Source organism: Polypterus senegalus, chromosome 11, assembly GCF_016835505.1.
Source record: "Polypterus senegalus isolate Bchr_013 chromosome 11, ASM1683550v1, whole genome shotgun sequence".
NCBI classification, from domain to species: domain Eukaryota; kingdom Metazoa; phylum Chordata; class Cladistia; order Polypteriformes; family Polypteridae; genus Polypterus; species Polypterus senegalus.
The window spans coordinates 111,877,280-111,904,234 of NC_053164.1; the positions used below are offsets into that span (position 1 = coordinate 111,877,280).

A 26,955-nucleotide genomic window follows, 5' to 3' on the forward strand; every position below is an offset into this window, starting at 1 on the left:
TATTCAACCTTTTTCTTTCTACCATTTTATTTTTTTTTGGCAGCTTTAGATTATGTGCATTTTATGATGCCATGCCTTTAATTACTATACATGAATTTTTTCAGTAATTTACTGAATTCTTCCGGTTTGTTGGGTGTGACTGTTTTATTCTGCTGGATTGTTACATTTTATTATTTTTCTGTTGTTGTTGTGGATTCTGTCCTTTATCTCACTCACAGATACTAGTTTATCATCTTTTTTTCGCATTGGTGATTTTTCTTTTCACGGGACATGGTACTTTATCTGGGTTTTGGGGTACCTTGAGCGCTGTCCGACTATGAACTACTAGCGGACACTAAATGAAGACAGTGTTTCGTGACGATATGTAACTCAATTTTTTATTAACTTAATTGTTTTCCAATTGTTTTTCTGTGTTGTTTTAGTTATATATAGTGTTTATATCAGAAGAACTAAGTGCATATTATGTTATGTTTTGGCAAGCAAAAAAGAATGCATCTGGGTGTTTGTCATGGGCCTTCAAATATGCAGCTTTTTGCTTTACCTCCAGGCTTTACAAAGTTGTCTTTTGGGCGATGAGTCAGTACTTATTATTGAAAAGAATTTGCAAAATATGTTTTGATTATTTTCTCACTTTGTTTTAGCTGTAAAGAAGTGAGAGCTAGGTTTATCGTCTGCATGCATCATTCACCTAATATTAAATGCACAGAATAACTTTGGCGATTTTTTTTTTTTAATGCTAATATTAAAGGAAGGAGTTACGCTGCATTAAAGAATGTTTCTGCAACCTTTTTTTTTTTTACTCTTTAGGTGTGCTTTTCTTACAACAGAGGAAATGGTACCTGCTCTGAGGATGGATCCTGTACCCGTCTTCACATGTGTGAGCAGTTTCTTCAAGGCAAACCGCACAGCAATTGTAGCAAATCTCATGACTTTCTGTCTGGTGAAGTTCTTAGAGTTTTAGAAGGACGTGGACTGACTCCAGAGTTAATTAGCACCATTCCAAATGTATATTTAAATATATTGAGCATGAAGAATTCTAAAGGAAAACTCAACGAAAAAAGTAAGGAAATTGCATATCATGTCTACTACTAACTTATCATGTTGTCTCAGTTTCTTTTTATGTACTCCTTACACTGTATTTTTTGACATACTTAAAAGTAGACTAAGCATATGCACTTACAAGAATAGTTAGATTAAAAAGCAACAAAATCCCTGTCAATTATGTTAACTAAATTATTAGTAGTAGATTATAATAGATTAACAGGAATTTCTTCACACATATGTGAAAATAGCAAAGATGAATTCAGCACTGCAGATGTCTATGCTTAAAATTGTAATAGCTTGCATGAAGAAACGTGGAAAAATAGAGCCATAACATTTTAAATAAACATAATTGTCTAATTCAAGCCCGCCTGAATCCAGTCTACACCTCTGTGTTCTGTATGATAGCTAGAATGTATTCATGATTCAGTAAAAAAACTGAATTGATACAGCCATAATTGTACTTCTGGGCTAAAATGGAGAGGTGGGAGACAGCTGAAATAAATAAGCTATATATTGTACAGTTTTGCTTCTGCCCACATCTGTGTTACTGTTCCTCTGAATAGGCATGCTGGCGTAATGGTGTACTGTAACACAGTGTATACTCAACTTGAGGTTCTTCAGCTGTTTTCTTATGAAGGCTCCGGTAATCCAATGTAAAATGTAGGGAGGACAAGAAAAATAAAAGGACATACAACACTATGCATCAAATGCTTTTTTTAACATTAAAATTGATATTCAATTCAACATTAAACACATATAAAAATACTGAGGGATGCTCTTGTTTATGTAAAGTATACATTTAAAAATCAGTGTGCTATTTGTTTCTCGTGACTAAAATTGCACTTACTTGTTTTATGTCTTTGTCTCATTAAATGACTTTTCCAGCAATTATTCTGTCATAGCCTTCAGTTGCATAATCTTAGTAAGTTGGGAGCCATCAGCAGTGTGCTCCCATGAAGCCAATTGCCTAATGTGACATACCCAATAACTCACTACAACTAATATGTAACTCGCTATGATGAAATCCAATATGTTTCATTTTGTCTTTAGCTGTGTTTGCGGGCTGTGTATGCAGGAGAGCCAGTGAACCAGTGAATACTTCTCTGAAGTATAATGCGTAGAAGTCTCTGACAAGGAATAAGAAGTACATATGTGTGGAACATTACAAACAGAAGAGGTGCTTGTCTTTGTGACATTTTGTGTTTTACTCACACCATAACAAAAGGGGGAAAAGAAGTAAAGGGCTGAGATTGCTGCTGAGCAAGTGGCAGCTATTAACTCTTTGTACAGAGCTGGCTCCGTCAGGCAGCATGCTATTGGCCGTCAGAAAAGAGGGTGAGCACAACAGTTCTGGACTGTTGTCACATGATCTTTAAATGTGACATAGGCAGTGTTTTTCAGTCATTTAAATTGATATGATCCAATAACTCGACAAGATGCATAATGTGAGATTGACCTTGGCAATAGCGCTAATTTTTGATTCATATGAAGTGAAAAATATCTGCAGACAATAATGTGGCTACTTGTAAGGTGGGAATGAGTGTCCATTTTTTTGCATTCATACTCCAAATGGATTTGCAAGTATGTGTTGTACCAAACTTGGAAGAAAATGTGCCAGTATTTTGGTGTGTGGGAACTGGACTTGGTTCAGTTCTGTTCAGAACTATAGATATCTCATGGATCAAAGTGTCTGCTTCAATTCAAATTATGCTTGCATGTCTAACAGTTCAAACTTCAGCAAGCAAAGTTTGGCTTTCGTTGCAAATCAGGGTTAAGTCTGTTCAAATGATGGAAGATGTCACTCAAATAAAAAACGTGAAATTGTTGTCTAGCATTTTGAATAGAAATGTGATGGTTATGGTTAGACTGAGTTTGTATCCGTCCCAACACAAACTGACCATCATCTATTACTAGTATGTTTACCCACTGAAAATCTAATTCATTCTGATGGAAAAGCCAAAAACAATTCTCAGAAAAATAAATTCTCCAGTTGCCAGCCCTTTTAATGGAATTAGACTTTACAAACCCTTCCCTAAAGTACTCCTCATAGAATAATCTGACAGAGAGAGTTAGTTGTGCCACAAAATTGCCATCGGCGGACTCACAGTTATTGACATTGCATCAGCCGCTTTCGGTTTCTTTAAAAGAGGTTCCGAAATACTGCTTGCTAGTACTTCAGCTCTTCTAATGGTTGTCATGTCAGACATTAGTATTTTCTGAATGGATGAAATGATGCTTTCTTATTTTTGTCATCTGGCATTACATCTAGAGTAGAAACATGCAATCTTTAACAGTCTAAGTCAGTGTACTTTATTCTTTTTTTCTGAGAATCCATCAAACATGGAGGCAGACCAATGTTTTTGTAAATAATTTGCAGATGTTACTTTGAGAGTGAACAACATTTTTCCTGGCACCATGTTAATAAAGAGGGAAGCATAATAAAAATAATTATAAAAAAACCTTATGTAACATTTAGTAGAAGTATCATTTATAACAAGGACTATTTGCTATGTACACAACACTAAGAAGCATTGTCCAACTATCTTATTTGATTCTACTACTGCAACCCCTTAAAGTACAGTATTAAATCACTGAATCCGTCTTTATGTAGAGTCATTTAAAGCATGCACAATCACATTTACCGAGCAAAGTAGATTACAATTATGGGTTTCCATTGTTCCTTTTAGCATAACTTCACAATATACAATCCAAATGAAGGCATTTAGTATATTTCTTCTTAAATTAGCAAGCATACCTTCTCCATTTACTTTTAAAGAGCTTGGGCTAGAAATTACAAGTGGATGGTTTTCACCTTATACAGTACATAAAATAGGAGTTTAGTTCGTAGCACTTTCACATGATTTAGACTATGTCCTGATAGTGGTTCATGCATGTTCTTAACCTTAATGTTTCAACTTTGTCTTCTTTGTATTTTAACAAATCTGTTTCTTTACATGTACAAATTTTGAATTTATTAATTTGCAAAATTTATACTTGCATTTTACCTGAGAAGTTGTCACACTACTCTGCACCTACACTGTGATGAGCAATATACAAAAAGTAAGCAGAATTTAATTTAATTAACATCAGAACCCTTCCCATTGTGTTCACAATTAGAATCTGTTATGAGTCAAAATCTGTACTTAGAACTCTGGTCATATGACCGTACGACAGAAGTTGGATATAATATTAGAATTGCATGTACTGTACATGCATTTCAGTACACCTTGTGCTTTACAAGTGAGTTGCTGCAACGGCTGTTTGTTGACACACTGACTGACTATAAACTTTTCCTCCACAGATAAAACTGAGATATGCCTATTCTTTGTATGGAAAGACTGCAGACACGGACGTGAGTATTACATTTTCTTCACAGTCTCAGCATTTCATCATTTGCTGTCTGTAATAGCTGAATCTTTTAAACCTTTGTCATATGGTGAAATCTGAAGCTGAAATTGGAAATGTTGAGTATGGGGACAAGTTGAAAAATACTTTATTCTGGATTCACCAGGCCAATAAGTTGAACTAAGTACTGGATGGTAATGACATCTGATGCATACAAAACCAGAGTAATCATTAAAATACGGTATTGTGAGTGGCTGTTAGGCAACCCTGGCAACCAACGACTCCTCTAGAATAGGCTCAGTTGCCATCTCCTCGTATGTTCTATGTGTAAAATTTACTCATCTACCTATGTCCTGGTGGATTTCTTTCTGGATACTATTTCTCCCTTATTTCAAACAGGTGCTTATTAGTGCTAGATTTGTCCAGTGTGCATAAATCAGTGAGAGGTTATCCATGTGAATTGGCTTGAAATAAACTTGAATTGTGTCCAGAACCAATAGAAAACCTGTGTGTTGCACTAAAAGCTGCCAAAATATGCTTCAATTCCCAGTGGTTATCTGTGTAGAATTTGCATGTTTTTCTGGGTCTTTGTGTGTTTTCCTGTATTAATTGTGATTTTCTTCCCACATTCCCATAGATATGCATGGTAGGTAATGACTGTAAATTAGCCTTTTGTTGAGTAAGGTTGGAATTGAGTGTGTGTCTGTGTGATTTGTGATGGCCTGGCACCCTGTTCAGGGCTGTTTCTGCATTTTGAATACATCTCTACATATACAGTACATCCTAGGTTATAGTGTGTGACCAAATGGGGATGCATCACAGCCCCGGACTCCAAGTACAGTAAAAGGTTCAAATCAAGTGAAATTCAAATATATAAAAGTACCTTTCACAGGTTCTTTATTCCAGCAACCAAGTTATCACAATCTAATAATGATAATAGCATCATTTCCGGCGCCGCAGCAAGTGGCAGCCATTCCAGCAGCTCCGTGTATGACTTTATCTTTTTACCTTTTTTTCTCTATTTTTCTCTATTTCACTGATCACTTCTACCACTTTATTTTATGTGGAATCGCTCCCTGGACACTTTTTACTGTTTTTACTACTTGTCATGGATTTTTACACTCCGAGACTCGCCTATTCAAGTAGTCAACTTAAAGCACTGAGAAGAAACGCCCACGCCGGTGTGGTTGCCTATTTACCTGACGAGGTAAGAAGACGATATCGGGGCAGCCGAGCCGGCGCAAAGACAAAAGATAAGATAAAAGCCAAGCAGCTTGCGAGAAAATGGCGTTATAAACCGTCTGTGCCTTCTGTGATCCTTGGAAATGTGAACTCACTACCAAATAAGATCGACGAACTGGCTGTGCTGGTGAAAAATGTCAGAACCTACAGAGAATGCAACTTGCTGTGTTTTAGTGAAACGTGGCTAACAGCTACTATCCCAGATGCTAACATGGAGCTACCCGGGTTTAGTACAGTTAGAGCGGACAGAGACGCTAAAACCAGCAGTAAGAATCGGGGGGGGAGAGTCGCTCTCTATGTCAATACAAAGTGGTGCAACTCTGGACATGTAAATGTTAAAATCTCCACTTGCTGCAGGGACATCGAACTGTTGGCCGTAAGTCTGCATCCCTATTACTTGCCAAGAGAGTTTGGACACGTGATTGTTGTTATTGTTTACATCCCCCCTCGAGCGAACGCGGAGATAGCGAATGATGTCATCCATTCCGCAGTTGCTAAGTTACAAACGCAGCACCCTGAGGCGCTTGTGATAATTGCTGAAGACTTTAGCCATGTAACGCTGGATAAAACATTACCTGCTTTCTCCCAGTATGTGGACTGTAACACCCGGGGAAATAGGACTATCGACCTACTGTATGCAAACATTAAAGACGTATACAGCGCCACCCCGCTGCCTGCGCTTGGGAAAGCAGATCATAACCTGGTTCTGCTTCTGTCTCACTATAAACGAAGAGTGAGGGCGCTACCTACAACCACACGCTCATTCAGGAAGTGGTCCCCTGTGGCAGAGCAGGCTCTGAAAGACTGCTATGGAACTACAGACTGGGATATGCTGCTGGGGTCACATAGTGAGAATACTGAAGAGGCTGTTGACTGCACAACTGATTACATCAAATTCTGTATGGACATTGTAGTTCCAGTAAGAACAGTACGTTGCTATGCTAACAACAAGCCAAGGATTACAAGTGACATCAAGGGCCTTTTGAACCAGAAGAAAAGGGCTTTTAAAGGCGGTGATCAGCATGAGCTCAAGCGCGTGCAGAAAGAACTCCGAGTTCAGCCCAGGGCGGCGAAGGAGCAGTACAGGAGAAAGCTGGAGCAGAAGTTGCAGAATAACAGCATGAAGGAAGTGTGGGATGGAATGAAGATCATCACTGGCTGCAGCTCAAAGCGGGGTGCCACCATCGAGAAAGACGTGGAGAGAGCAAACCAAATGAACAACTTATTTAACAGGTTTGACCACTCTAACTCATTCTCACCTCGGAGTACTGCATCCTCCAACCATCCTTCTGCTGATACCAGCATAGGTCAGACATCCCCACCTACAATTACAGCAGCACAGGTGAGTAGAGAGCTGAGAAGACTTCGTGCCAGCAAAGCAGCGGGTCCAGATGGAGTATCGCCACGACTGCTGAAGGCCTGTGCGCTGGAACTGGGGAGTCTTCTACAGCGCATCTTCAACCTGAGCCTGGAACAGGGGAGAGTCCCGAGGCTTTGGAAAACATCTTGTATAACCCCAGTCCCAAAGGTATCACCTCCTAGTGAGCTAAATGACTTCCGGCCTGTTGCTCTGACATCACATGTGATGAAGACCATGGAGCGGCTGCTGCTTCACCACCTGAGGCCACAGGTCCGCCACCCCCTCGACCCTCTGCAGTTCGCATACCAGGAGAAGGTGGGAGCGGAGGATGCCATCATCTATATGCTACACCGATCCCTCTCCCACCTGGACAGAGGCAGTGGTTCTGTAAGAATTATGTTTTTGGACTTCTCTAGCGCCTTCAACACCATCCAACCTCTGCTCCTTAGAGACAAGCTGACTGATTTTTTTATTTCATTTTATTGATTATTTAATAGGCAGAGGGGAGAAGACGTTAATGTGACGCTCTGTCTATTTCTTTACTCTTGTTTTGAAAAGATTTTCGGGAACAGGAAAAATAAAAGCAAAGGGGAAAGAACGGAGGGGGGTAAGCAGGAATTCTAAGAGGGGACGGACTGGTTCTTTTCTACGGGGCAGCTATACAGCCAAAAGGAACCCGGACACGGACACCGCGCTGGGCTTTTATTATATAGATCCTCAGCAACAGTGACTCATCCAGCATTTAAAAAGTTGTTAATTGGTTTGTTTAGCTTCAGTCTGCCTTTTACATTGTTTTTATCTGGCATGTACAGAACACACCACAGAAAATCCAACATTCAGTTGGCATGTCATTTGTCTATGGACCCGTGTATCCATTAGTCCCATTGTGCGCTGCAAGAATAGAAATTTAGTTTTTAAAATTTTAAAAAGTCTTACCGTATATACTTGCGGATAAGTCGGGACTTGATTTTACAGTATAATTTCTGGTATTTTATAATGTCAGTCATATAAGTTGAATGCGGAAAACTCACACTATTGGTACAAGAGATTATGATATACGAACTTCCACCTGACAGAGTAATCACAGAGCACACTGCCTTTTTTTTTTTTTCTATGTGGGTGCGGCCATGCGCTGTATCAGTGTGTGCTCCTAACCTCTCCCTCTCTCTCTATTGTGCCTACTTGACCACATGGTAATACCCGAACTATTCCGAAGCGAAATTTGCACTGTTTAGTGTTTTTTGTATCTCGCACCCTCATACACCTTTATTGTAAGAACATCCCTTATCTACGATGGAGCGTTCAATCAGAAGAAAATATGAAGCTGGTTTTAAATTAAACTTCATTGAAGTAGGGAAAGAAATTGGTAACTGTGCTGCTGCAACAAAATTCGATGTGTCTGAGAAACTGGTGTGAGATTGGAGGAGGCAAGAAGATGTAAAATTAAGTGTTGCATTTCTGAATGGGTGTATAAGTCGGGGTCTGATTTTATGATCGATTTTTCGGGTTTCAAGACCTGACTTATACATGGGGATATAAGGTAATTTTGGAATATAGTCCCATGTGGCAAGTAATATATGCCATGGTTGAGAAGAAATCACTTGCAACTCTTCAACTCAAAGGATACAATTGGTATCTTTTAAGTTTTATTTTTCAGGTAAAGATCTTGTTAATTAGTGTCTGTTTCAAACTGTTATCTTTTATTTTGATTTTTTAGCATTGGAACTGAGACTCTTTTTTTTTTTTGTGTTTCTTGTTTCTGTCTAACCAGTACCTTGCAGTGAGGGAATATATCTTGTTCCTGCATATCGTCTATCTATCTATCTATCGTTCGTCTAAACTTTTCTTTCTTGTCCTATTGAGCCAGTGGTGTTTTCTACTCAGAATATTTTTCTGAGTATTGGCTATAACATGTTGCCTGTCCTGTGAGGCTGTGACAATTTATTTCCTGTACCATCCACCAAATTATAATATAGATATTCAGTCTAGTAGGAGGCACAGTTTGCCAATACATAATCAGTATGCAGCAGTCTTGCTTCTGTCCTCTCTTTATAGTTACATTATCTCATTTCCATCAAGTGGGGCAGCAGTTCTTGTCGCAGTTCTGAATAAGTTATCACAGAAACGTGTTTATGAAGTAGTGATTTGCTATTAGGTGTTACCCCAAGCAGATGTGTTAGAGGATTAAAGTTAACTAGCCAACCCGCGACGTAGCATACGCTGCATAATCAGGCCTCTTTTTAAATGATTTTTAAGCACAGAGGAAAAAATAAACATTTGAAAAATCCGTAATTTAATAAACCACCAAGAAAAGTAACATTGCAACAATGCATGCTACGAACCAACATACAATTGTCCGTGACTGAAAACCGGACGAGCACCATCGCGCTTTCTCCTTCCAAAGCGAAGGACGGGGTTGAACGGCGCTCGTTCAGTACGCACTGCCCGTTTATGTGCCCGCCCCAACTCCCTACCTGAGTCGCTTTCGTCTGTGTACAGTCCACACGCACCTGTGAGTCACGTTGACTGTTAATTTTCCAAACACCGCCTCAGTCGGTTTCCACGTTGATTTTTCATTGTTCTTTGTGGTTCCGGCTGCTTTTTTTGATATATAATCCACCAAGTCACCCGACCATGGGCGGCTTTACAAAGGGCAGGGACGTAATCGGTGCGAGCGTATGACCCGCATGTACTGAGAATTTCTCGTTCGTGGGGAACAATTGGAAGCCACGGTCTCCATCACGAATGGGGTTCATTCAGTGTAGCGCGCGTGCAGTACCGGACATACAAGTGCATCACAGACCTGCTAATGCTCAATCTCACGTGGCTGAAAGCCACTTGTCCCTCTAAGAATTTGGACACCGACCGCTGTTGGGTCGTGTAACTATTTAGCAGGTGGGAGTCTCGTTCGTTTTCAGAAATAACCAGCCAAATCCCTCCACCAACTAAGAACTGCCATGCACCACCACCCACAGAATCGAGAAAGAGCTATCAATCTGTCAATCCTGTCCGTGTCCGGGCCGGGTGAGGTTTCCTGTGTTGAGTCAAATGAAGCGAAAGGCTCCACACCTGGTGGTGCCCTTCCGTCAATTCCTTTAAGTTTCAGCTTTGTAACCATACTCCCCTGAACCCAAAGACTTTGGTTACCGGTTGGCCCCGGCGGTCATGAGAATGACGCCGCCGGATCACCTGTTGCGGGGCCTGCATTTGTGAAGCAGGTGAGATGGTAATGAAACAGAGGCACAGGGCTTATTGGTTTTTAAAGGCTGCTTCCTTCATTGGGTTTTAACCAATGCACGGAACGAACCAACACACAATCGTCCGTGCGGCGCTCAGGGTGGAACGGGAGGAGAGGAGAAGGACATCCACTCCGCTCCCTCCGTCATGCTAGTCGGCTGATTTCTCGTTCAGTATACACTGCCTGCTCATGTGCCCACCTTGAAGATGCCTCCTTTCCTACTTTTGATTGGGTAATACTTGATGTCATCGTTAGTTTGATTGGTCTTTTTAACTGTCCAGTGAGGAGGGCGGGTCTTTTAAGTAGAGTCTGCAAAGTGTTGGCCGAGAGTAATATTAAAAAAATGGCAGATGATTCTCCAGGTAACCCCCCCGCGTCTTAAAGTTTCAGAGCTTAAACGCAAGCGGCTGCAAAAATACCACAGAGAGTGCGAGGAAACAAATACTTGGCTGCAGAGTGTTAGCGTAAATTGTTATCAAGCCAACTACACAATTTGTCGGAGAGCGTTCTCTGTGATAGGGTTGCCACCTGTCCTTTAAAATACGGAATCGTCCCGTATTTGAGAATGAAATTGCGCGTCCCTTATTTTTTTGTATTAAAAGTGGTAACCCTAGCCCACCTCCAACTCGTCACTCGAGTCGTTGTCGTCTTTGTACAGTCCAGATGCACCTGTGACTCACGTAGACTTTTCATTGCTCTGTGCGGTTTTGGCTGCCTTTCTAAATATAATCCACCAAGACACCCGACCACGGTGGGAGGGGGGTGTGTACAAAGTGCAGGAGTATCTAAGAAGACGCATGTTTGTCGCGGATGCGAATTGCTGTATGTAGCGTGTAAAACAGTTTGCTATGTTGCATGCGGTCGTGCGTCGTAACCGAAAACTCATTTTTTAAAGACTGCTCACTTCATTGTATTTTAACCTCAGTTGTAAAGGAACGTTTTAAGGATCCCATGGTATACCCCTCGCAAACAGTTTTACACGCCACATATGGCGATTCACCTCCGCGAGAAACATGCCTCTATTAACAGTCAACGTAGGTCAGAGCTGCCTGTGACCTCTACGACAGACGAATATAAATGACGCCGGTTTTTCTGTGTCATCGCGTCCGAGTTGGTGGGCGTGGCTCTGTGAGTTGTCATCGTATCCAGTGGTCTTGGAGTTGGTGGGCGTGGCTCCATCCTGCGTGCGCCATAGGTGTCTCACTTGTCGGCGGCTTAGTGAATCCACTCCCCTTCCGGCGTGCTTTCCATGGTTGTTTTGCCTTAGTGAATTATATATATAGATTGTGAATCCAATGACTTTATTCCAGTAAGGTCTGAGTAGATGACATTCCCAGAATATGAAGCCCAGTGAAGCACAATACCTTGTTAATAGAAGGCAGGCATGATCTGGCTTCCTGAATGGGATGAACGGACCCTTGCCTGGCTGGAAGGCCCATATAATGAAAGGATGGGGGTGACCATTCATCAAGGCTGTATACTTCCCAAATGTACTAGATCATGGCCTTCCTTTGTTGGGCTGCCTATGTGCATCTCTGAGGGGCAACCTGGGGTTTGTAGTGTCATTGGGCAGCCATACAGGATGCTGTGGGTGCCACCAAAGGGAACTACCTAAAACAGGTTCCCCTAATTTTGGAGACTTATGTCTGACCCAGAAGCCTTTCCTCCATGCAGTATTGTGACGCTGGAAATGTTCCCGGCTCTGGCAGAAAAGGATGTGGGAGGAGAGGATGGAGTCAGGAGGAGGTGGACAGAATTGTGCACTGTATTGCTCTTGCCATCTTGATTAGTGTATTGTAGCTTTAGATTTAAAGGGTTATTATTATGAAAGAAATAGGAAATGTGCAGAATACTCGGATAAGGACAATAAGTGCAACTTCTTTAGATGAAATTGTCAAAATTTGGAAAGTTATGGTGATAAATTACTGTTACAAAATGGTTCGCCTTGAGTGTTTTCAAGATCTAGCCTTGGTTTCTCTTTAGATGTGCTGAAAATCTAGGAATTGATGAGTTACTGTATGTTTGGTTCAACTTCCTCCACCAGACAAATCATTGTATTTATGTTAACTTGTAACATTTTTCTTTGTGCAGAAAATTGTTTCCAAGCACACTTCAGTATGCCTTACCAATGGCAGGTGCAGGATGGTTTGGAGTGGTCAGATCTTCCCGATAACGAAAATATTGAAAAGGAATTTTGCAATCCTGCAAATACATGCAGGTGAGCTAAACATTTTAATCTTTAAAGAAACATTATTTACATTTTGCCAAAACAAACTAATTTCTTGAAAAGATAACATTTAAAAAAGATTACCATACTTAAAGTGCTCTCATTCCCTGCAAATGGAGTTTTCACAACCACATTTTCAAACAAAATGGACCATCATCTATCCCAAAGAACAGCAGAAGCATTATTTCATGGTGTCATGATGTCCAGCCATGTCTAAAAAAAACCTTTGGGGCTTTGAAATATGTTTAACATTTTTGTGGATTGTCTGTTGTCTTTTTGTTACTGTTTTCAACTTGTGTTGCAGTTTTCATCTCTGGATGCTTCCCATCACTGTAGCTCTGTTGCACGTATGTCAACTAATGACATGTCAGACTATTTAAGATTGAGTGGATACATCAGTTGTGCTACCCAAGCCTAAAAAGATGAAAAATAAAAAACCCTTTCCAACAATCAATACAGATCAATCCGACTCATTTAACTGTGATTTCTGGTTTTGACAAAATTCAAAAGATTGTCCCCTGCTTGTGTTACGGGTACATTTTACAAGTATACTGTATGTGCTCAAACCCTGCTACCCAAGAATACAAAGAGATTAAACTTCTAATGATATGCTCCTTTCTTGAAAATGGTTTCCTCATTGGTAACATATGGTAGTGCAGCTTTTAGAGCTGCTTCCCAACAGCTTTGGGTATGGGTTCAGTCGCTGTACTTTCTGTGTACAGTGGTTTTTTTGAGATATTCAGGTTTCCTCCTACATCCCAAATATGTGCAGGGTGGCTCAAGTTGTTGTGGAATATGTGAGTTAGCTTTTTTGTCTTGCAGATCTTATTTACATTGTTACTGATTTGTTAAAGCACCTTGCAGTTTAAATGTTGTTTACATAATAGATACACCTTTCCATGAATGTGTGTAATGTCTAAATTTGACCCACTCAGAAAAAATATAATCAGCCCTACTGTATACACCTTCCAATTTCCCACATAGATTCCTCTCATCATTTTGCTGTTTTAAAGGGCAGCTCTCAAACAGAACATTTCAAGAGAGTGGGTGGCCTACACTTTAAGTTGACAGTGCAGCATCACTATTTATTCAGATCTTTATTATATATGAATTAGTTAATTTTAATTAGTTAATTAGTGTCATTTTTTTTTTAAATTTATTCCCAAATAGACAGCAAGTCAAAAAAGAACTTGATGGTGCATATGAAGTACAGTAGAAAGCATTAATACATACCAAAAACATTTGTAATCCTTCTGCAAAGTAAAGCATGTAAACAATCTACGTATTTTAACAGCTTGAATTGGGAAAAGAAATATTTCTAATTTACATACACTGATGAAAGTACATCTTCATTTCATATACAATCTATTTACTTAGTGGTAAATGTATTTGAAAGCAATTTCATTGATCATAATGCAGAAATCTATATTCTCCATGCCAGAAATGTGTCGCGTATTTAAAAGAACACAGTGCTGTTAATGTACTGGATTTTTTTCATATTGCTTGCTGTAAATTTTATTTCAAAACAATTGTGATCTACTCTGTGGATATTCTTGATTTTCTTGCGCTATTTTTCTACCTGGTGAAGCTAGGACAAAGCTTTGTAAACGGGATATAGGCAAGGCTAGCCTAAACCCTTTTCTTGTTAACAAGTGCGTTTGTTACCACCAATTGATATATCTAATAGAATACGACCTTTCTTTTGTGATTCCTAGATCATTTACACTACTACTGTTTTTAGCATTGTAAACTAACTATGTTACAGTCTCCTACAGATTTTGGGTGGCACCTTGGTAATCCCATATAATTTGACAGTTTGAAAAGAGTAAACACGCAGTTAGCTGCGGTGATGTCTTTCCAGACACAAGTCCAAACAGAACCCACGTAGGTAACCTGTTTATGATGGATAATGGTAGGAAGGGGCAGGGGTCCAGGAAGATGAACACCGTAAATGACAGTGATGGTAGGGTCATCAATCACTCGGTCTGCAGAAGGAGAAAGTGAGAGGATCAGAAAGTAGTGCTAACCCCTGGCTTGGCAGGTAATTTACATTTACTAGAGCCCATAAGCTGTCTCCCATGCACACGCACGTGACAACTGTTATCAATGATTTGTTCACTTTTTCAGAAGAGAAAAGTGAATATCCTCTTATCCATCATTTCCCTATAAACCAAGAAAACATATATGTTTTTGTTATTCATATTCTGCTTCCAATTTCAGCAGTGTGTAATTGTTTTCTTGTTCATGTTACTCCAGCCCAGGTATTTACTTTTTCCCCCTTTTAGCAGCAGATCTTGGTTCTACAACTGTCTAAACAGTAGGAACTCCTATGTTTATTTTCCATAAGAACATAAGGAATGCCCTGATGGAGACAGTCAGTTCGACCCAATATAGCTTCACTTTTCCTATTTGAACATGGTTTCTAAATTCTGGCCATTTAAAATGTCAGCGTCCTCAATGTGATAATGTTGGCTATACCTCTTGGTCGCTTTTGTCATGCATCTTAGTGTTTGTGTAAAATTTGCCTTTAGCCCGTCTTCCTTCTCTTCCCTTGTGATCTTGAAATGAAACTAAAGCAACAACTGGCATTCACCCTCCTCACCCCTGTAATAATTTAAAACACTGTTTTATTAACCCTAAATCTCATTTTGCTTAAAGGTAGAAATACTCTGATTAGGTTTGTTTTTGGCGTATATGCACGTAATTTGAATTGTCTGATTCTGATCTATTTTTTTGTGTTTTGTTTTTCTTTTTTTAATGCTTTGTGTATCATGTTAGTGTTATCCTTGGTATTTTCACAATTAAACTGTACTCACAAAGTGCCATTTGCTCATTTCGCTAATGAAAGAAATATGGTGGACTAATTGTTACGTGACCATTGGATACATTTTTTTTACTAAAGTGAAATCCTTTTAAATTAAATTCTTTTTTTTTTACTAATAAAACATTTATACAAAAATGTATCCATAAAACATGTGCATCTGGCATATACAGATGTCATTTCCAAAAGGAAAGCTTTAACAAAATAAAATGCTTATCCACCTTAATAAAAGGATAAGTGTCTGTGTGTTTGTCTGGTTTCTATGTCTTTGCCATTCTAAATGTTGGCGCATCACAAACATTTGTAGTAATAAAATGCATTGCATTTGTCATTACAATTGGTGGCACATTCAGATGTTAATAGTGCTTATGCGAATCCCATACCAAATGGCATATAACAGAGACATATACATTGCATGGTGCACTGCAAATGTTAACACTGAGGTCTACGTTGATTACTTCAATTTCATCCCGCCTTAGATGGGTAGCACAGCTAGTCTTAATTATACCTCAAATAAATAAAAAAACAAAATGTTTCTAACATATTAACCAGAATATACTGTAGAAGGAAAACTGGCTTAACAACTTTATAAGTAAACTGTTAAAGTAACAATCGTGTTTTTTACAAAGCAAAAAGACCACATTCTATTTTTTCCATTAGACTACTATATTTGTAGAACTGTCTTTCTCTTTCTTCTCTAATTGAAAACCAGAGCTGCTATACTAAATAGAAGCATGGAGCATCCCTTTTGATCATAGGAGGATGTATGCCACAGTTGGCATTCTTTTCCCAGTCAGTTGTGGGCCCCTTTTCTTCCATTAAGTTTAGTTGGACAATATATGCATCTGCCCTTCCTCAGCTTCCTGACTTTTTTTTTTAACTTGTTACTCCACTTTTCTTAGTGTGAAAGTCAAGATTTTGGTCTACTTTATCCCAAAAACTACCCCACTGCTTTCGCTTTACAAGCTGCTGCTGGCTATACAAGTACACATCCACTTTCTGAAGTACTATAATAGATGGCCTAGCGGAGCACTAAATCTTCATTACCATACCACTAAAAAAAATAGGGCGTAAAACGTTATTGTTTTTTGAGATCAGACATTTAGCTGATTGCAAGTTGAGTGATTTTGATTAGCAGCCTTTTGATTGGAGCATCACTACCTAAAATGAAAATATTCAGCTCTTTCATTCATTCATTCCTCATGGCTAATTCCTACCTGTTCCACAATGTATTTAATATTTCTTCTCTGGACTTTCCCTATAATATTAATATTAACAGTAAGCTAGGTGTGGTCTCAGATGTACATTGCACACCTTATGGGTACCTTAGCTTATTTTTAATACACCATGCTCTACAGTATATCCCAACATAACTATTTAGAATTTTAATTCCTTCCATATAGTATCTTGCTGCTGGTAGTCATGTCTTTGTCAAAAGTTGTACTTTCTAACTTCATGCATCCACTCTGAAATTATACTTCCATCCATCCATTTTCTAACCCGCTGAATCCGAATACAGGGTCACGGGGGTCTGCTGGAGCCAATCCCAGCCAACACAGGGCACAAGGCAGGAACCAATCCTGGGCAGGGTGCCAACCCACCGCAGGACACACACAAACACACCCACACACCACGCACACACTAGGGCCAATTTAGAATCGCCAATCCACCTAACCTGCATGTCTTTGGATCATGGGAGGAAACCGGAGCGCCCGGAGGAAACCCACGCAGACACGGGGAGAACAAGCAAACTCCACGCAGGGAGGACCCGGGAAGCGAACCCGGGTCTCCTAACTGCGAGGCAGCAGCGCTACCACTGCGCCACCGTGCCGCCCTGAAATTATACTTTATAGTATTAAAAGTATTTTTTAAATTTTGTCTTGGTTTATTTATTTTACAGACTTAAGGATATATGCTAAACCACCAACTGCAGGTTTGTTTCATCAGTGGTGCCATAATTTATGTAAATTCATAAAAAGTGGCCCCATCAGGGACACCGTCGGACTCTGCTTCACCTACTTCAGAAAAAGTTTGTGAGACATCACAAGACATTCTTAAGGCAATGAGTTGAAAACCACAGTTAGACTTCTTTTAAAATCTCAGAACAATTTATGATGTTTTCAGAAACAACATGGCTACACTATTTTACAATATGTGTGCAATCTTATGACACAGATCAATCAACCTTTGTCCACCATACTCCTTTTACAATTGTTTAAGTGCAGTTTGAATGCTGCCTACATGTGCTTTCTTTAGAAGTTTACTCCACTGTCCTTATTTCTCCCAAAAATATGTATATTAGATCAATTGGCAACTTTAGATTGGTCAGATAGGAAGGAGCATTTGTGTTTACAAGAGTATATGTGTACTGGCAGTGATTCGGTGAACTGGCATCTTGCCTAGAGTTAATTCTCATCATGTGTCAGGTGCTGCCAAGATAGAGTTTGGATCTCTGTTTCCCCCCCCAAAAAATTATTATGGGATTCTACTATGGAGGGAGGTAGTGGGTAACTTAGGGTTGCTGGCAGCATTGAATATACATGAAAACCCAATATCTTTTTATTTACTGGACAAACATTAAGAGATTTATAAAATTATAGTGGTCTTATTGGATCAGAGAGCTCATAACTGGAAAAGTGCAAGCATTAACACAGACTAGACGTTACTGTTTTTCATAAAGTGGATAAAGTGTAATTCCAGTGGAGCTGCATTGGAGTGGTCTTATTTGCGACTTTCTATGTACAAAGTAAAAGGACGGCAACTATAAAGTGCTATATAGAGGCAGTAACATGCAAAAAGGAATGTAGCACATGAATCTGGAAGAGAAGATAGTTATAGTATAGCAGACAGTGCCGTGCCCCATTATTACCATAGGAAAACACAGATATGAGCACGTTAAACCAAAAGTGGTATTAACTGATTTTATGGTAGTGGCCAGAAGTAAATGTTGTGTTTTGTAAAATGTGTGGCTTCTGATTTTTGTGGTGGCAATTCATATTGTTTTTATATTATTGTGCAGAATGATCACATGCGTATGAATTCATTGCAAACAGCTTTATTAACATAAAAAGTTAACTTTATCACAAAAACCCATTTTCACTTATTTTGGCCCTGAAACAAAATCATCATCTACAAGTGTCCAGCAAGTGCCAGGACGGTCTCCTCCAGAGGAGTCAGCTACAGAATGTTGCCCTCAGTGCAGAGCTTGCTCAGTATTGGTAGCAGGTGGGTGTGTGAGAGCATCTGCATGCACAGTGAGGCCAAGACCTTTGGACAACGGTCTTGTGTCAAGAAGGGCAGCAAAGAAGCCACTGCTTTCCAAGAAGAGCATCAAGGAGAGACCAAAATTCTGCAGGAAGTACAAGGATTGGACAGCCAAAGACTGGTGCAAAGTTATTTTTTCGGCTGAATCCTCCTTCCGACTCTTTGGAACATCTGGAAAATCGATTGCCTGGAGAAGGAAAAAGTGAATGCTACCATGAGTCCTGTGTCATATGGCAACAGTGAAGCATCCTGAGACAATCATTGTGTAGGGTTCCTTCTCATCCAAGGGAGTAGACCCACTCACAATTCTGCCCAAGAACACTGCCATAAATAATGAATAGTATCAAAATGTCCTCCAAGAGCAACTTCTCCCAACAATCCAGGCGTAATGTGGTGATGATATTTGAAGGCAAAAGTGGTAACTAAGTGACTTGGAGATCATAACGTTGAAAGTTTGGACCCATGGCCAGGAAACTTCCCAGACCTTAATCCCATTGAGAACCTGTGGTCTGTTCTCAAAAAGTGGATGGACAAGCAGAAGCCCACAAATTGTGATCAACTCCAAACACTAAAAAGTTAAGAATGGATCACCATCAGTTAGGATTTGGCCCAGAAGCTGATAATTCAGCATGCCAGAGTGAATTGCAGAAGTTATGAAGAAGGGTCAACACTGTAAATATTGATTATTTACATAAATTTGATGAATTTGCCAATAAAAACCTTTGAAACTTATAAAATGTTTATAATTGTTCTTTAGTATACCACAGAAACATTTAAAAAAAAATAATCTGAAAATGCTGAAGCAGCACAGTTTGCAAAAGACAACATTTGTGTCACTGCCAAAACTTTTGGCCATTATTGTACACTGTTTACTTTATTGTTTCTTTTTTAGTGTTTGTTCTTTAAGACAAATAAGCAGTAAATTGATCCAGATGTTTGTATATCTGAATTTTTGTGTGCTGTCATTATACAATAGTGGAATTAATAACTTTTAATATATCATAGTAAAATTATGTGAATGAATTGCAGACAACTGACATCTTAACTTTAACAGATGAATAATGAAGAAGCAGAAATAAAACTTGTGAGTTCTGCATTTTTTGCAGCAGTGGAGCCCCATCAATAAACTTTTATACAATGACACAAGGAAAAAGAAAAGTGCGGCGCCTTTCAACAGCTTCTTCTGTGGAAAAACCTAACTTAATTCTGACAACACGGTGGATCTGGTATTGGGAAGACGAATATGGCAATTGGACTGATTATGGCTCTACGGTATGTTAATGTGTAAAATTTTTCAAAACGCGCTGTGTGGCTTGTTAATGGTGCTGATTTATTTTTGGTTAGAAATATCAAATGAAAAGTAATTCTTTTTCCATTTATGTACACGAAGAAGATATTCTTTTACAGAATTGTATTATTTTATTGTAACTATCATTGTTTCTTTAATTACTAGGGCATATTCTTTTACAGAATTGTATTATTTTATTGTAACTATCATTGTTTCTTTAATTACTAGGGCTGGAAAAAAAAAACTAACTAAAGGCATTTCCAGTTGATAACAGAAGAGAGTAAAAGAAGGACTCCAGTTGAGAAAAAAATAAACATTTTATCTGACACAGTTATTTTAGAATACAGGTTAACTTCTATTAGAATGAAGTGCTTGGGCTGAAAAAATAATTGGTTTTAATGGGGATTTCGTTAGAATGGAATTGGAACATAGCGTGGTTTTTCAACACATACAGAACACATTCTGGCATGCCGAAAGTGTTGGCAGCATGTATCTTCTTCCTAGCATACAATGGCAGTGAGAAGTACCAACTTTTTCTGAAAAATAAATTGCTTTAGTTACATAGGCGCCCTTTGATGCCCATAGCGCACAGTTACAATTATTAGACTTCGAGGGGTCGGGGTTCTCCCTCAGTGTTCACAGCATGTGCAGCTTGAATGACATAAACAGCACCCCTCAGTGTCCATCACATAGCCCTTAACTTTTTATAAATGGTGCCTCTTGGGTGACGTTGCCTAATTGATTGATCCACTCTCTGACTGTCGTTTATTCTTTTGTGCCTCAAACTTTTTTTTTTAACCTGGAAAAGTTTTATATAAAAAATCATGATAAAGACTTTGGTCTCGTCCGTTTTGAGAGATGGACGTCTGAAGTGGAGCTCCGCTAGCAGCGGTGTTATTTTTCATATTATCTTTTTATTATACTGAGATATCCTGTATTTATCCAACCTGAGGCCACTACTACAGTATATACAAGCATATATAAACATGGCCAACAAGAAAGGGGTTCATAAAGAAACAAAAGAAACGAAAACTAAAGCTACATCCAAGCTCAGATCGGCAAGCCCAAGTTCAAGCTCAAGGTACAGCCTTTCAGAGACTGACCTGGATCAGATGGACGAAAGCCCAGACTCCTCAGGACCACGGTCCACTACATTGTCTCCGGCTGAGAGCGAAATGGGGAGCGAAAGTACGAGCCTGAGTGACGCAGGTCACGATAGCTCGTCAATTGGAGAAGATCATCTGAAACTGGAAAAGGCCTTGCAGTCCGCACTTTCAACTACTCCACGCGAGCCGGGAACAACGGCTACAATAGAGCCCGCCGCAGTGCACGAAAGCAGAATCGATCTGTCTGAACTGAAGGTGATGATCGCTGAGCTCATGCAAGAGATAAAGAAAGATATAAAGAAAAGCGAGAAGGCAAATGAGAAGCTGCGACAGGAGCGGCAGCAGGATAATAAAGACTTGAAGAAACGCATATGTGTTCGCTTTGAGGCAGTCTTTAAAGATATGATGGGGAAATTTTAAGAGCACATTCAGGGAACATCGTTTAAACTGAGCACACTTGCTGATCAACTGGAGGATGTCAAGAAGACATTCACAACTCGGATTAAAACAGCCGAAAATCTAGCTGTCAGTGCTGAAGAAAAAGCAACTACTGCCAACTCCGAATCCAAAAAAACTCGCAGACAGACTTGCTGCCTTGGATGATGGAAGCAGAAGGAATAATATTAGAATTGAAGGTCTACCTGAGAATCGAGAAAGTCCAAACCCAATGAAATTCGCAGCTGAACTATTATCTAAAATAATTGGAGAGAAATTTAAAGCAGATTCTGAGATAGCAGTGGCTTATCATGTACGCGGATCAAATACCGTTAGACCTAGATCTTTTATTATTCGCTTCAAGAGATTATTATTTAAGTTAGAGGTGATGGCACTCCTCAGACACAAGCAAGAGATTATATATGAAAATAACCACATTCGTATCTTCCCTGATTTCTCTCCAGCAACAGCTACTAAACGTGCAGCCTTCTATAACATCAAACAGTGGTTACGGCAAGCCAATATGAAATACAGCCTCTTGTATCCTGCCAAACTGAAAGTGGAATTGCAAGGTCAATTCTGTGTCTTCGAAAGCAAAGAAGAAGCAGAAAAGGAATTAAGAAAGCTGATCCCGACACTATTCTGAAACACAATAGTGAGTCGTAGCCTATTATGACATGGCAAGGATCAATAACCTACTGTCTGATCTATTTGTTAAGATATGGGTTTTTATTATTATATATCCTCTTTATTACTCAGATGCCATCTGTTTATGTTTTAATTACAGTTATAGATGTTTGTGCTTAATTTTTTTTTTTTTTTCATTTTTTAAAATTTTTTTATTTTATTTTTTTTATCTTATTTATTTTTTCTCTACCCTAAAGGAGACTGTTTAACATCATACCCTTGTTTTATTGTTATTGTTATTATTGCATTAAGACTTACTATGCTTATTCTGGACCACGTTCTAACACCATTCCCCGGGTTTATTATCCCGGTTTATTTTCTTAATACATTATGATTGCTGAAGATTATATACATTTTAGGTTCATAGTTTGTCAATGATTATATTTTAGGCATATAGTATTTAGACTATATCGGCAATAGATATCTCTATTTTTTAATCCTAAAACGCCGCTGCGTGGGGGCTTGTTTTGCTTTGGATGTGCTCTGTCTCTGAGTATGTCAGAGGACCGGGACTGCGTGAAGTGGGGTCCAGCCTCACGTGGGGAGGCAAAGAGAGCAGGCTATATCTATACCTAATCTGTCCTTTTAATCTTTATAATTATAACTACCAACGTAACAGTAAGCTGCATGGCAATAACTCTTGGGGAAATAGGAAATTAAGGTTAAAGCTGTCTCACTTCCAGTTAAGACTATAAAATGACTAAGCAAGGATCAGTTCCGGCTGCAAAAGGACTGGACTGGCCAAATGTTCCATTCTAGCTTTACAAAGAAAACTAGAGGTGTGCGAATTCTCATACATAGAACAGTCTCATTTGTATCATCAGATGTAGTATTGGATCCTGAAGGGAGATATGTGATGGTCATGGGCAATTTATCTAACTGTAAAATGATTTTGATAAATGCTTATGCACCTAATGTTGATGATAAGGAATTTATACAAAATTTATTTGCATCCATTCCCAATCTGAACACTCATAAAATTATAATGGCTGGGGACTTTAATTGTGTTTTAAATCCACTCTTAGATAGGACTTCTACCACAGGGGGGACGACATCTAACACTGCAAAGATAATTACAAAGTTTATAACTGATCACAACTTATCAGACCCCTGGAGGTTTTTAAACCCAAACTCAAGAACATATTCTTTCTACTCACCAGTACATCATTGCTACTCAAGAATTCTTTATAGATAACAATTTCTTGCCTACGATTCAATCTTGCAAATACGATGCTATTGTTATTTTTGACTATGCACTTCTGATCTTGGAGCTAAAGTCACTATGCCCCACACACTCATTTCGCAGATGGCGTCTCAACCCGCTTCTATTAGCAGATGAGAATTGTACAGAATTTATATCCAAACAAATCAGTTTCTTCCTAGAGACAAATACATCCTCAGAGATTTCTGCAGGAATACTCTGGGAAACTCTTAAGGCCTTCTTAAGAGGACAGATTATCTCATATCTTTCCCACAGAAATAAATTAGAAACCAAGAAAGTAGCAGAGCTAAAAAGCAAATTACTAGAATAGATGAAGAACATGCCAGGCTTCCACGTGAGGCTCTACATAGGAAAAGGCAGGCTCTGCATTCAGAACTAAACCTCTTGACAACTAAAGAAACTGAACAACTAATTTATAAATCCAGACATCATTACTATGAACATGGAGAGAAAGCTAATAAGCTTTTAGCTCAACAAATTCACAAGCAAGAAGTCCGCAATGCAATCCCAGTAATCACCAACACGAATGGAGACAAAATTATCGACCACAAAAATATAATGCACACATTTAGAGACTACTATAAATCCTTATATTCTACTGAGTTTAAAGAAGACAACACACAATCTAATGCATTTCTGGATACATTACAGATACCACAAATAGATACTTTTAGTGCGGAGGAACTGGATAAACCTCTGGCATTATCAGAATTACTAGATGCTATAAAGTCACTTCAAGGCGGGAAAGCAGCAGGCCCTGATGGCTACAGAATTTTATAAGAAATTCTCCTCTCAGCTAGCTCCCCTCCTAATAGCAACATTTACAGAAACCAGAGACAATCAAACTCTTCCTCAAACTTTAATCACCGTTTTTCCTAAACAAAATAAGGACTTATTACAATGTGCATCATACAGACCAATTTCACTTTTGAATAATGACGTTAAGATACTCTCAAAAATCATAGCTAGAAGGATGGAGAAAGTGCTCCCCTCGGTAATATCACAAGATCAAACTGGATTTATCAAGGGTCGACACTTATCTTCAAATCTTCGATGCCTGTTTAATGTAATATACTCACCAACTAAATCAAACACCCCAGAAATATTATTATCATTGGATGCAGAAAAAGCATTTGACATGATTGAATGGAAATACCTTTTTACTACATTGGAGAAATTTGGGTTTGGCTTCCAACATTTGTGCATGGATCAAACTACTGTATACCAATCCAGAAGCTTCAGTTTGTATCAACAACATTTGTTCAGACTACTTTAAACTAGAACGAGGTACCAGACAAGGATGCCTCTTGTCACCGCTGCTGTTTGCAATTGCCATTGAACCACTGGCAATACACTGTCAAAATGCTGATCAGATAAAGGGGATTATCAGAGAAGGACTGGAACAGAAAATTTCTCTATATGCAGATGATATGGTACTGTATATATCAGACCCACAAAATTCTGTGCCTGCAGTCTTAACAGCACTCACAGAATTTCAAAAGATCTCTGGTCTCAGAATTAATCTGAATAAAAGTGTACTCTTTCCAGTGAATTCTCAAGCATATAATATTAGATTAGACACCCTACCTTTTATCATTGCAGAACAGTTTAAATACCTAGGGGTAAACATCACAAGTAAACATAAAGCTCTTTATCAACAAAATTTTGCCTTCTGCTGGAAAAAATTAAGCAAGACTTGCATAGATGGTCAACCCTTCATCTTAAGTCTAGCTGGAAGAATTAACACTTTTAAGATGAACATTCTTCCTAAGCTCCTTTTTTTATTCAAAACATTCCAATATACATCAATAAATCATTTTTTAAGCAATTAGATTCAACAGTAACCTCATTTATTTGGAACTCAAAACATCTGCGTATCCAAAGAGCAACCCTACAAAGACAAAAGGCAGAATTTATTACTGGGCAGCAAACATACAAGCTATAAAAACCTGGAAACAAATAGATGAACATATACAGGCCTGGTCCGCAATAGAACTAAAATCCTACAGTACTTCCTGTATATTCCCTGCTCTGTGCCCCAATAAATGCAAGTTATTGGCAATATACTAATAACCCAATTGTACTTCACTCACTCAGAATATGGAACCATTTTAAGATTGAGAAGCTTTTATCTGTGGCACATCTGCAAGAGAATCACCTCTTTCAACCTTTGCAAACATACACAGTTTTAATATCTGGAAAATATTTGGGATTAACTTGCTTAGAGATCTTTATATAGACAACATCTTTGCATCCTATGAACAATTACATTCCAAATTTAACATTCCAGCTACACATTTCTTTCACTATCTTCAAATTAGGAACTTTGTTAAACAGAACCTGCCTGATTTTCCTCATCTTGCACCCTCGTCCATGCTGGAAAAATATTGCTCAATCTCAAGGACTCAGACACCATCTCTGCAATATATAAAATTATGTTACAGTCCCTCCCTTTCAAAGATCCAAGAGGACACTGGGAAAAAGATCTCTTAATCAGTATATCAGAAAAGGAGTGGAAAATAGCAATGCAAAGAATTCACTCGAGCTCCATATGTGCAAAGCATACAATTATTCAACTGAACATTATATAATCGAGCACATCTGTCTCGCCTAAAACTCTCCAAAATGTTTCCAGGCCAAGATCCAACCTGTGAACGCTGCAGTCAAGTTCTAGCCTCACTAGGTCACATGTTTTGGTCCTGCACCAAATTAACATCATTCTGGACTAAAACTTTTAATTACCTTTCAGACAGCCTTGGTCTCACAATCCCTCCTAACCCATGTAAGAAAGACGCTATATAGCGCCTGACCTGACACAGATTGGACACGGGAGGCACGTGTAAAAGAGAAGACTTTTATTACTCTTCAGCTGGAGGGCACGTCTTCCCCGTACTCCACCCAGCCACAACACAGTCCCAAACACCAGTACAGCACAAGCACTTTCTTCTCCTTGGCACCACCACTCCTCCTTCGCAACCTTGCCCTCCTCCAACCGACTCTGGCCGATGAGTGGTGGTTGCTAGCTCCCTTTTATAGGTCACCTGGAAGTGCTCCAGGTGTTTGATCACCAAGATCCGGCGGCACTTCCAGGTGTGATGAATCTGTTGCCCACACGGGCTCAGGAGTCCCAAACACAGTACCCCCTGGCGGTACCTGCGGGACCCAACAGGGCTGCCCCCAACTCCAATTCTCAGGGAGCCCTGTGGAAAACCGAGGCACTACACCAGCCCAGGGGGCGGCCATCTAGCGTCCAGGGGGAGGTATTGCACTGTCCAAGGCTGCTCCCCCTGAATACAGTGTGCAGGGGCGTCTCGGCTGGGCATGGACGCCAGCCTCCCGTCACACCCATTAACAGCTGTATTTGGTGTTCTTCCAGATGGGTTTAACTATACAGTTTTGGCATGCAGACTGATTTTGCTAAACTGGAAGAATCCTAACTCTCCTCTTTTAAGTCAGTGGGAAACCGATGTTTTATACTATTTGAAATTGGAAAAAATCAAATACTCAGAGGATCTGTACAGCTTTTTTCAAAACATGGCAGGATCTTATCAGCAATATTTTAGAATAAGCTCTTAAAGCACAGAGGAAGCAATTATTTCTGTATTTCTTTTTCTTCGCCATTCATCTCTATTGGCTTATCAAACTCATCAATTTAAGTATGTTTACAAGCCTTAAG

General features: G+C 39.3%; 1 protein-coding gene across 2 annotated transcripts in view; it reads left to right on the plus strand.

Annotated features, from left to right (window-relative positions):
• si:ch73-252i11.1 (uncharacterized protein LOC553517 homolog) overlaps nucleotides 1-26,955 on the plus strand; it is a 55,121-nt gene that overhangs the window by 6,173 nt on the left and 21,993 nt on the right. The window contains exons 3-6 of one of the 2 annotated variants that reach the window (XM_039769492.1): nucleotides 808-1,060; nucleotides 4,346-4,396; nucleotides 12,321-12,447; nucleotides 19,651-19,813. In XM_039769492.1, coding sequence (XP_039625426.1) covers nucleotides 808-1,060; nucleotides 4,346-4,396; nucleotides 12,321-12,447; nucleotides 19,651-19,813 — 594 coding nt within the window. Of the gene's footprint in view, nucleotides 1-807; nucleotides 1,061-4,345; nucleotides 4,397-12,320; nucleotides 12,448-19,647; nucleotides 19,814-26,955 lie in introns of both variants that reach the window. The other variant, XM_039769491.1, reaches the window with a different exon arrangement.